This window comes from Acipenser ruthenus, chromosome 24 (assembly GCF_902713425.1).
Source record: "Acipenser ruthenus chromosome 24, fAciRut3.2 maternal haplotype, whole genome shotgun sequence".
NCBI classification, from domain to species: domain Eukaryota; kingdom Metazoa; phylum Chordata; class Actinopteri; order Acipenseriformes; family Acipenseridae; genus Acipenser; species Acipenser ruthenus.
In genome coordinates this window covers 19285112-19296947 of record NC_081212.1, presented here as the reverse complement: position 1 = coordinate 19296947, position 11836 = coordinate 19285112, and the positions used below count along the sequence as shown (strand labels likewise).

The window sequence follows — 11836 nt, the reverse complement described above, 5'->3', positions numbered from 1 at the left end:
AAATCAGAGCTGATCAAATACAATATTTTATCAAAATAACCATAAGTACCCAAGTGTTTGCTCTAGCGATTCTATTTAAAAATAACATCACATTAAATAATGACTGATTTTGTTCCTTTGTCTCGTCATCCCTTAGTATTGTTTACTTTAGTCCATAAACAAATGGACCGGAGGATGCAACATTGTATAGCGTCAATCTAAAGTGCAGTAGAACGGTGCAACACATTGAGCTGAAACCATTGCAAAGATGATCACAAAGAGACGTCAATCAGAGTTGCTCTCATTCACTTCTACAGTATATTGAAAATAAAATGGGAAGTCTATTTCAACAGGTCGTAGTATTTCATTTAAAACAACTGGATATCTAGCAAAAATAAAAACGACTAAACATATATTCAACTCCGTATGCTAGTTATTTATGCTTAGATATTCGACATTCTCTAATTAAACATGAGGGTTAATTATGGGGTGGATCGGGATGGAATGGGATTCAATGTGAGCCGGTAAAATGTGGTAAAACATCAGCTCATCGATACAATACATATTTAATGCTGAGCAGACAATCCCTGTAGCTTTAACTTTGAAAAATATTTAGTAGATGGGTGAGGCTGCGCGCTCACAATCCCACCCCCCTTTCTCTATGGGGGCGGGAGCGCGCGATGAATGCAAGCCAAACTCGTAACGCAGAAAACATCCTCCGGACTGCTCGGCTTCAAACTGGGAGGAAAATGTCTCTTCTGACACCTATTATCACAGATATACCAATTTGCCAAAAAACATGTAAAACAAACAACTTTATCAAGAAAGAAGACAGCAATTGTTAAATAATTTATTATTTTTTACAAGCTAATACTGTACCTTTCAAGACTTTCAGAATATCTAAGGATTATTCATATCTCACAGGTAAGAATGTTTCCAAGTAAAAGGAACACTTTTAGTAGTCGGTACTGGTCCGTTGGTTCTTTTTAAACAATCTAGATACAGTTGATATATTTGTACTTGTAATAATGCAATACCATTGTGAAACAGTACATTTAATAATCTCTCTCTCTCTCTCTCTCTCTCTCTCTCTCTCTCTCTCTCTCTCTCTCTCTCTGTATATCTATCTATCTGTATAGATAGATAGATAGATAGATAGATAGATAGATAGATAGATAGATAGATAGATAGATAGATAGATAGATAGATAGACACACACACACGATCAACTATTAAGAGTCATGGAGGAGGGGCTTCATTGTAAAGTACTATGTAGATTTTGTATTGCATTTCTTTTTAAAAAGAATAACGAGTGTCCAATCTTTTGACTGGCCTTTCTTTTCTCATACTGGAGAACAGCAGGGATTAGATCATAATAGAAGAATAATTCGTCTGCAGCACTTTGCCATTTCATCAATTAATATTTCATAAATGTGTCCTTATCTCATTGCTGATATAGAAATATACATGGTAAAATATGCGAAACTTAGAAAACATAGATTACTGTCGTGATTATAATATAAGTCGAAGAAGCAAGATTTAAAAACTTTTTTAATGGTAACTTTTGTTTTCAGCACCATAGACAGCGACCGTATTTCGGCATCTGTATACCCTGTAGCTAACATACATCCGGACAGACGGACAGACACACAGACACATTTGTTATGCAGGAAAACAAAGGCTTATTTGTATTTGAACTCGTATTTTCTTTTATTATTTCACATTGATGTAAAATGCTGGATATAATTACCTTATGTAACAAACCTGTTCTTTTGTGATGTTTTTTTTTTTTTTTTTAGTTTGATGGCTTAATTAACAATGATTTCTTATAACAGATCGCACAGAAATGCAAAATAGTTGTTTTACAACGAACATAATGATAAAACACAACTTAAATACAATGAGTTGAATTTGTTGAATTGTTGTTGGTCTGTTAGTTATATGAATTACCGGGTCACAGTTTGTTGTAGCTTCGCGCCATAGGTTTAAAAATACCTTTTATAAAATAGTGTTATTTCTGAAGTGTACTCAATGGAATACCATACACAATTAAACATGTCGAATAAATGCTGTGCTAATTAATGTTGTGTATTTTAAATATCATATCAAAGGTAAGAAAGTGTTTGGCGGTCGTTTATTAATGTTGAAGGCTACGTTATTGGATATGTGGATTTAATGCTTAAGAATTCCTCTGCATTTCCTTTGCGCTACAGATATAAAAGGTTTCGCTTGATCAAGTTTACAGTTTAATTGGATGTCGCCCTGCATTATTGCCAGGCTAATGGAAATGCTCACGGGAACTATCCTTTTTTTCAAATCTACAATAATAGTCACATTACCAGCCTGATATCTAAGCCGTATGCAGACTAATCTAAGAATATATTTGTTCCTTTCAGGTAGCGAAGATGACGGCAATATACCTCTGTTACATTTCCTTGTGGACTGTTTTCATTGGAGTCGCCCAGACCTGCCCGGAGCCGTGCGTCTGTGTCGACAAGTACGCCCACCAGTTCGCGGATTGCGCCTACAAAGATCTGCAGGTGGTGCCCGTGGGCTTGCCGTCCAACGTAACGACCCTCAGCCTCTCTGCCAACAAAATCAAGACCCTGCTGAAGAATTCCTTCGTGAATGTCACCCAGGTCACCTCTCTATGGCTAGCTCATAACGAGATTGTCACCATAGAGAAAGGCACGTTGGCGGTGCTGGTTCAGCTCCGTAACCTGGACCTGAGCCACAACCAGGTTGTGCATTTCCCTTGGGGAGATCTCTACAATCTCACTTCTCTCCAACTGTTGAAAATAAACAACAATAACATGGTGGATCTTCCCAGAGATGCCTTTTCTAACCTCAAGGATCTGAGATCACTGCGCATAAATAACAACATGTTCACCACCATTGCGAAGGGGTCTTTCGATTCTCTGAGCTCCATGTCCCATCTTCAGATCTACAACAATCCGTTTGACTGCACATGCACGCTACACTGGCTGAAAGACTGGGTAGCAAATGCTCTTATCTCTGTTCCAGAGCCGGACCTCATCACCTGTGAAACACCCGAAGACTTAAAGGGAATCCGTATTGTGCAACTGCCCAACTTGGAATGTGTGGCCCCGACTGTTCACATAATGTCCCAACCTAACCTTGAAAACACCCAAATCAACGAAGGTTTTATGCTTATCATGCACTGTAATGTCACGGGAAGCCCGAAACCAGAGGTTAAGTGGAAAATCCGTACTGGAAACCAGGAAATTGAGTTCAATATGCCCGTTACAGAGACCAAAAAGAATGATTTGCCTTTGGAGACTTCGAAGCAGGCAGCAAATCGTTTCTTGGTGTTTAAAAATGGGACGCTGGTCATCCCCCGCACAAGTAAACGCGAGGATGGTCGCTATACATGCTCAGCCACCAATGAGCAGGGTAGCACAGAGAGCTCGGTTAATGTGGCCGTGGCGGGCACCCAGAAACACGCTATCAATGCCATACAAGACGCCATCCTTGACAAGACCCCCACCTCTGAACGTAAACCCGGGGTAAAGGTCTCTAAAAACAATGTCATTAACTGGGCCAAACCAGACGACACTGGCAAGATGACCTTTCCAACCAGGGCAACTTATGGGTCCTTTGGTACTCAGCGTAGCGGTGTGGTGATCTCACCTGGACAGCCAGCCTTTGGCAAGAAATGCGGTGTCAGTGACAGCACTCAGTACATTTCCAATCATGCCTTCAATCAGAGCTCAGACGAGCTCAAGCAGCATACTTTTGATTTCGGGGTCATTGCCTTGGAAGTGTCTGAAACTGAAGCTAAAGTACAGCTCAATCCCTTCCAAGCGCCCACAGAAAAGGCACATCTGGAAATGCTGTACCTGTGTATAAATATGGGCAATGGTCACTCTGTGGTTCAATGGTCCAAGATAGAGGATGGTATTAACGCCTATCAATTCCAGGGATTGAACCCCGGTACCAATTACACCCTGTGTCTCACCTATACAGGGGAAGACTGCCAGGTTCAAGTTGTTTTCACTACGAGGAAGAAAATCCCTTCCTTGATGATCATAGTGGTAGTTAGCACCTTCTTGTTGGCTCTTGCTACTGTTCCGCTACTGGGAGCCACCTGCTGCCATCTCCTTTACAAGTATCAGGGCAAGACTTACAAGCTGATCATGAAAGCACACAACCCGGATCAGATGGAAAAGCATATGGCCACCGACTTCGACCCCAGGGCTTCTTATGTGGAATCGGAAAAGAACTACAACCCCAGTGATTTGGAAGAAGACGAGGTCGAGAGGGAAGAGGGGGAAGGGGAGGGGGGAGCGGAGGGGAGTATGATACATGAATCCATCCCCGGGTCGCAATCCAAAGCCAACCAAGAAGAATTCGAGGTGGGGTCCGAGTATAGCGATCGATTACCACTAGGGGCCGAGGCTGTCAATATCTCCCAAGAAATCAATGGCAACTACAGACAGACAGCCCGCTGATAAGTCTGGCTTCTTCAGAGTCAACGTGTAATATAAATACTCACAAGTAGGTTAAAACACAGGAATTTTCTCAACCATTGTTTCATGTGAGCCCTAGTAAAGGAGATGCGTTTTTAAAACCCATCAGACTATTTATAATTGAGGGTATGAGAATGGAAACAAAATTAAAGATGCCACTCGGGTTTTGGACTTGTGAGTTAAATTCCGCTAAATAATCGTGCTATGACATAAACTTCAGGGAAATATTTGGTTTATTTTTCACATAAACAAATACACGACCCTTTTGTGGTTATGGTTCAAAGCGGCAACTTATAACATGTAAAAGTACAGGGCATCAAAGATATTAACTATCAGGCTACTAGTGAACTAGACACGATTTACTGCTAATGGCTGTGCAGAAAGTGTGTTCGTTTATTATAAGCGCCCGTCTCCTTTATTCAGGGCTCCGGCCAACATAACTCCATTGTGGTTTTCGCGTGCCCTTGTTTCAGCCGGTTGTGGTGCTGGACAGCGGCATCGCTCCTGTGTTTGTGCATCGGCTGTTTTCATATTCTGTGAGATCGAAAGGGTTTCACTGTTAAACCGTAGCCAGGCATGTGAAAGTGCTGGAAAAAACCCCTCCAGATCACTTACAACCAGACAGTGTTAAATGTACAGTGGAGTTCTGAAAATGTGTGAATTTACTCTCTTTCAGTATATGGATGCTTAATATCCCTCGCTTTTTTCAAGCGGGTTCTAATCTCTTGTCCTCTTTTTGTTAAAGAATCTTGTCCATGGTATGTCACACATAGGTATTTGAAATGTGTGTTTTCGATATATAGCGTATAGGACATGTTAGATATTCTTAATGTCAGTCAATGTGATGTAAACCGTGTACGGTAACACTTTTTTTTATTGAAATGAAATGGTTAATTTTGTCTACAAAGTTATGCATTTGAACGTTTGGTGACGTTGTTATAAAAAAAAAATCCAAAGTTATATATATATATATATATATATATGATTTTATGTACGTGGAATTAATAAAAATATTGGGAAAAAATAATGTCGGTTCTTTTTTTTCTTTTTAAATTCAATGTTATTTCAATTACAATACAAGTGCCAATCATAGAAAATACAATACTTAGAATATGGAATACAAGTATGAAACGAAACCAGTAATTAAAATGTGCCGGAAGTAAACCAGTATCAATAGTCCAAAGTTGCAAACGAAGACCTTTTCGGTACGATCCGGTATATTTATATAGCCTAAAGAAAAAACACCGCACCCTTTCCCACTGTATTGCTCTTGTCTTTGTTCATATGTGCAGAGGCCTATATGTTAGAGAAAACAGGCTTTTTAAAAAACTTAATATTTAATTTTTTTAACACTTGTGTTTAATTCTCTAAGCATTACATACTATTATGTTACAGATCTGCAGCAGTTTAAAGTATAAGATTCTGTAGACTTTGTTATGGAGAATAATTAAATGTATTTGTAAAATAATAAACTGTTACTATTTTTTTTACTGTGTCAACAAATGTAATCGTTTTCTGTAGCTCACATTTTGTATTTTAGATCCACTTTTTCGGAATATTTATAATTTTAATTCAGTTCAGTTTTGATCATAGTCTATTGTAGGACATATCGGAAAACTATCTAAATGAATACTATAACGTTTCATTTGATAACATGTTATATTAAAACTAATACGCTCACTTTTCCTTAAATACAGATGTGTTAGTCTAATTCATTAAAGACTACCCGCCCTGTTTCATTCAATGCATGCTACCCAGAAATAATACGCTTTTGGTAAAGGGCAAATCAGTTTAATATTCCACCAGTCCAAAAACCACAATATTAAGAAATAAAAAAATGCTTTAAATAATAATACGCGGTAGTGGTAGTGATAAAGCTAGTTTTGAAAATACCCGTTTAGTTTAATGAAAGAAAAAGGTGAATCTAGCCTTCGCCAGTATTAGATTCCATGTAAAGTTCCGTTTGCAAACTGTAATACTGTACTGGAATCCATAATTGGGTTGGTTTCTATAAAGAACAATTCCTATTATAGTGAATAAAATAAACGTCTATTTAATTGGCTACAAATATAACCATTTTACCGAGGGAACCTTGAATTACTTGAACAGATACACCCATTTCCCGTGAATGTGCATTTATTTGAACGAAAACAGTAGTACAACTGTACATTAAACTCCTTTTAATTTTAACAATGTCGATGATGAGAAACGCGCAGCCGAGTGGTACGGCACACTCAACCCACGTGTTGTATCATTTTGCAGAACGCCGATATATTACATACTTTTACTTGCCTAAAGCCCCTCGCGTATCGTTATTGTTCACATATACATTCCTAATGCGATTTTAGCTGCTAATCCGCGGTCTATGAAACCTGCTAATTATCTTTGCATAGGGATGTCTGAATTTGTAAACAATATGTTGCCAGAAACATTTTTAGTAGGAAAACTATGGGACCAAACAAACTAACTGCCCATTTTCCAGGATATTACAATATCTTATGACTCGGACCATTGTTCAAAGCGTTTGGAAATTCTACCTATACACTGAAAGTCTAATATTTAATAAAACAAAAATCTTACGCAATAGTTTTAAAACACATTTTAGTATTAATAACACCCTAAAGTGTATTTTAGCAAACTTTTTTTTTGCCGCTCAAATAATTCAAACAAACACCAACATTGTGTTGACAATTTTTAATTATAACGTGTACAAAATCAAACCAAATCAAAGATTTGCTGCTTCGCTTTAGCGGTTCTCTTGCCCAAATTGCACGACATGACACAGTAAGAGACATCATACACACCACTTGCTGCTAACTTGTCAGGGAACGAGTTTAGGCCCTTCCTCTTTTGAGAAACACCTTGCATGGATCACGTTTAGACCAGTCCACTGCTCTGAGAAGAATGAGGAATATGGGTTGAACCAATACACCATTATTTGCAATCCAGCAGGTCCACAGGGCCCCAGATGCAGCATGTCACAGCGGTACACAATGTATTAATACATTTATTATTCAACACCAGCAAGGTTAACTGACAAACCCTAATCGTTCCAGGTTCCTCAGAACGCAGACCTATTTTTCAAAATCTCTTGATAGCTGGGCTACCATCATGTCCAGTTAGGGCGTTGCTATGTTTCAAGAGTCTACGTGTTACTATGGAAGTGGTGAAATGGAGTGCGCTGTCAGCAATACAGATACAATAACAGGTACAGTATATAGTCTGCCTCAATGTTTATAACATCAGGTGCTTTATTTTTTAACACCACATACTATACAGGGAGCTACACTCTTAGTTATGTTAAAATAACTCATTGCAATTTTAGTCTTATTTTAGTGCTACGTTGGTGTTTACCCTTGACATTGTAGCATTTCCTGTTGTTGTTTTACACTTGACATTAGACTCTTGGCTTGTATTAGAAACGTTGAACAATAACCTATTAAATCAGAGAACCTAGCTGGTATGATTCAAGACTAAATAGCATGTCTTCCAGTTCTAACAATGCCATCAGAGTCTGTCCGATTCACTGAACTGAATAACAATTTTCTAAAAATGCAAATTCAAAGCAGACAGCATAATTACACTGCCAGTTTGAGTCCAGCTTTTATTTGAAATGTTCTCTGACAACCAAACATGGAAGTAATGTATTCTTGTTCTTAAGATTGTGCCTATTGTGCCATTATTGTGGCCTAGGGTCCCTGTTTGCTTATGAACTACCCTTGTGAAAATCGTTAGTATCATTTGCAGTAACACCTACTCCAACACGATATTAGGAGATGGATAATGCCCACAATCATAGCTGAATTAACACAGATACCAATGATGTTTACACCACAGACACCAGTACAGACCATCTGCAATGCTGTTCAGAAAAGGACTGACTATACATTAGTAAATTACTTCACTGAGTCGCATGCAAGTAATGATTCAATATGATTGAACAATGGGGTGGAGGCATCAATGTTTGTGTTGATAGCACAGCTTATCCATCTCCAGTTCAGTCAATCACTGCTGGATCGCGTGAAAGAGGGTGGTGAAATGCAGACATTTTCATATATTCAACCCTTGAAATGTATTAGTTGAGAAGAGTGGCAAATGATATCCCACAGGCTTCTGCAAACATCTTGTACATACAGTACTATGACAAGTTGTCTAGATGCTGCGATAAATCGAAAGGTCATTTTAAATTGTAATTAAGGTTAATGGGTGTATGGCTTATTTTCTGTACTATTTAAAGTTAATTATTTCATTCACAGGACCCATGTGCTGTACATTCTACAGTATAATTCAGACAACTATATCATTGATTAAGTGAAATCATGGGGGGTGGAAGTATTTTAATACCACCACCCTAAAATGACATTTGACCTCTTCCCACTATATTGTTGTTTCTTTAGAATTTTCTTTACAATCATCCTTGAATATCTCAAATGGCTACAGAACACCCCTGGCAACAGAACAAATAGGCGGGGCTGACAGGTGAAGGGTCACAGTGCTCATTATTGGAATGGAATGAAGAATCTGTTCAGAACAGGTATTTGAGATTCTTCAGATAAACTCTAAGCAGCTCAAAGCCATTAAGGCAGATTTAAAGAAAAATAACATTTGAATCTACTTACTCCTTAAGAAATGTGGATGGGATCTTTTTCAATAAAAGTATTGTTATCTTGAAGCTCTTCTTCGGTGTCCATACATTGTTTACAGCTTGTTGCGTAAAAACACTCTTACCTTAGAGAAAATCCAGTATCTCATATTTCAGGGGACCTTAAAGCTGTGCTTGTGGTCAAAGTTATGTCCACAGTATGGTGCCCCTAACACCAACTGACATACTTATACTGCAACACTAAAGTCATTTAAATATACTACTCGCTGTTTTGGGGCCATTTGATAAAATCTGTACTTTAAAGTAATGTAATTTATTTTTTTGTTTGTTTTTAAATAAGCAGGTCGACAGAGTAATATTATCTTGCCCTTGAAACAAAATAACTTTGGAGGACCAAACTGACCTTAAAATATATATAAATCAAATACATTTGCAGTGTACTTCGAATGTATGTATTTATTTTTCAGTAAGTGCAGCTATTTCAGTATTCTTTTCTTCTCAGTGTTTCACACATCATTTGATTTTGTGTCTGTTTTCTCGGGTTCGGAGCCGCTTTCCTTTGTGGTTCTGTTCAGTGTCCCGTTCAGAAAGGCCTCGGAGCTCTGCGCCTGGAAGTGTTTTCGTGACGTCACCAGCGAGGGGTTGTTCACCAGGGTAAAGACGAGCCACCACCTCCCTCGAATCCTCCTGGAATTGGAGATCATCTTCTGCTTCTTGTCTTGCTGCACCAGCTGAATCCCTGCAGGTTCAACATAAACGTTACACCAACCCAGCAGCTTGCACAGTACATAGACTCAAATGCCATTTCAAAGATGTTTTGTTCAATCGCTGAAATGCCTTATGGTGTGGTCACGTGAAAATATAATGATTGTGGTGGATGTTTACCCTTTCTGGAGATCTAACCAAATACATAGTGAAATTGTAATGGATAGTGTTGTGTGAAGCACTGTCGTTGCAGATTTTGACCTCTGTTGGTTGGTAAGATGCTATATTAAAAGCTCTAAAGCCACAAATGAAGATGAGCCTGGCTCTTATGCACAGTGGTTAAGGGCAACATGGGAAGTGCAAGCAACACATCCCATTCTCAGAAACTGAAGGAATGCTGCACCATACTGTGTGGCTGGTGGTGCACCATGGCCACATGTACCACCAATTTCATTTCACCAAATTCACTTAATGCAAATTCCATCAGTGTTCCAGAGGTGAATCAATCAATCAATCAATGCATTATTCCACTGTACCACCTAGCCTGCACTGTTTTCTGATCTTAAAAAAAAAGAATGGTTTTATACTGGTAAAATACTTTGAAAATACTTTGAATGGATTTCACATGGGCAACAGTATGTCAGTTTTCATGCTTGACTGACAGCAAAGACGTCTCATCAGCCATATCCCCAGACGCACGATGAACATATTGGCTGCACAGGCAACTCATTGCTTTTGCCCTTTGGGCTCTGGGAATGGGAAGCATACTCAATTAGTGTGACCCATCTGTGTACTAAAATGATCTATATAGTAATGTGATTAATTAAATACATCTATCTTTACATCTCTCTCTAATACAGTAGAATGATTTATTCATGTTAAAATAATCAGATGCATCTCTGTATCTATGTACACATCTATTATTGTTCAGAGGTGATACATGAACATCCCTCACTGATTACCGGGTCCAATTGATTCAGGGGTGGAAATCTGCAGCAAAGTTTATTCTCCAAAATTGCAGACAGAGAAATCACTTCCGAGACTGTGCCTCATGGTACATGTCTGCCAGCGAATCGCCCAATACTGTATACACGCTCTTTCTTCAAGTCTGTCATATCTGCTATCTTGCCCATTGTGACTGAAAGTAACCATTGGGAGATGCTACCAGAGCCAATGCAGCGCTCCCTGTGGAATGTCCCGTGAAGACTGACGACTTTGCTCAGCCAGGAATGCAAACCTACCGCTCCCCTGACTGTAGGACTCCCCCTGCACACGACACGCCCGTGCCTTTACCAATGGAGCCACGTTAGAGACCCTCATGCAACTTTTACACATTACAGAAATACACAGCAGGGTGGCCATTTGTTTAACATAGTAATCAGTCATGTTAGACTTTTTTTTGTCCAACATCTGTTGCCTTGCTCCCAAAAGGTCCTCAAAAAGTGCAGAAAGTATCTATCTAATCCCATCATGGATTGCTGGATACCCCCCAATGCTCAAATGATATCCACTACTTTGCGTTGCTAAGATGGCGAACACAGTCACCTGCAGTAAGGACTGAAGTGGCATGTTGCTATGTCAGTAAGGCTCTGGATCTACAAAGCAACCTATGTGAAAAAAACCATAATAAAAATACTAAAGCCTTATCACTGTATAAACCAGAGGATGGACACCATGTGGGGGCCACTTTAGTAAGTATAAAATCGCTGTGGATCACGATATTAGTACCCTACTACTAACTCACTTTCCATACAGAAATGTATTCCGATCACTCCACAATTCCACAAGCAGTTCATAAAAGATGTTTAAGACAATGATATGTTTCAGTTTTTTTGCTCACTCTGTCCCTGCCCAGTTCAGACGCATTACTGAGTGCCCTTCAATTCGCCTAGACCACTGACAGCGCCCATTTCCACTCAAGCGGGAGAACTAAGGGACCAAAGTATGAATATAGAACAAATGGCTTCAAGCTGTCCAGACTGCCAATCCCTCACCCCTTTACAGCTCTCAAATGTGACATTACTGTAGAGGTTTCTTTATGTGGGAATACTGTCTGAGC

At 39.1% G+C, this 11836-nt stretch overlaps 2 protein-coding genes across 5 annotated transcripts in view; one reads left to right on the top strand and one right to left on the bottom strand.

Moving 5' to 3' along the window:
- The first annotated feature begins 646 nt into the window (after positions 1–646).
- On the top strand, positions 647–5462 carry LOC131700558 (immunoglobulin superfamily containing leucine-rich repeat protein 2-like). The gene is made up of 2 exons (XM_058998544.1): positions 647–903; positions 2376–5462. Exon 2 carries the CDS (start codon positions 2385–2387, stop codon positions 4449–4451), a length of 2067 nt encoding a protein of 688 aa, XP_058854527.1. The 5' UTR covers positions 647–903; positions 2376–2384; the 3' UTR covers positions 4452–5462.
- A 1686-nt stretch (positions 5463–7148) lies between these two features.
- The window catches only part of LOC117427785 (receptor for retinol uptake stra6-like), a 32642-nt gene continuing 27954 nt past the window's right edge, over positions 7149–11836 (bottom strand). For 3 of the 4 annotated variants that reach the window (XM_058998546.1, XM_058998548.1, XM_058998547.1), the window contains one exon: positions 7149–9811. In XM_058998546.1, the coding sequence (XP_058854529.1) occupies positions 9579–9811 (233 nt within the window). In that variant the 3' untranslated portion in view covers positions 7149–9578. The remainder of the gene's footprint in view (positions 9812–11836) is intronic. The other variant, XM_058998549.1, reaches the window with a different exon arrangement.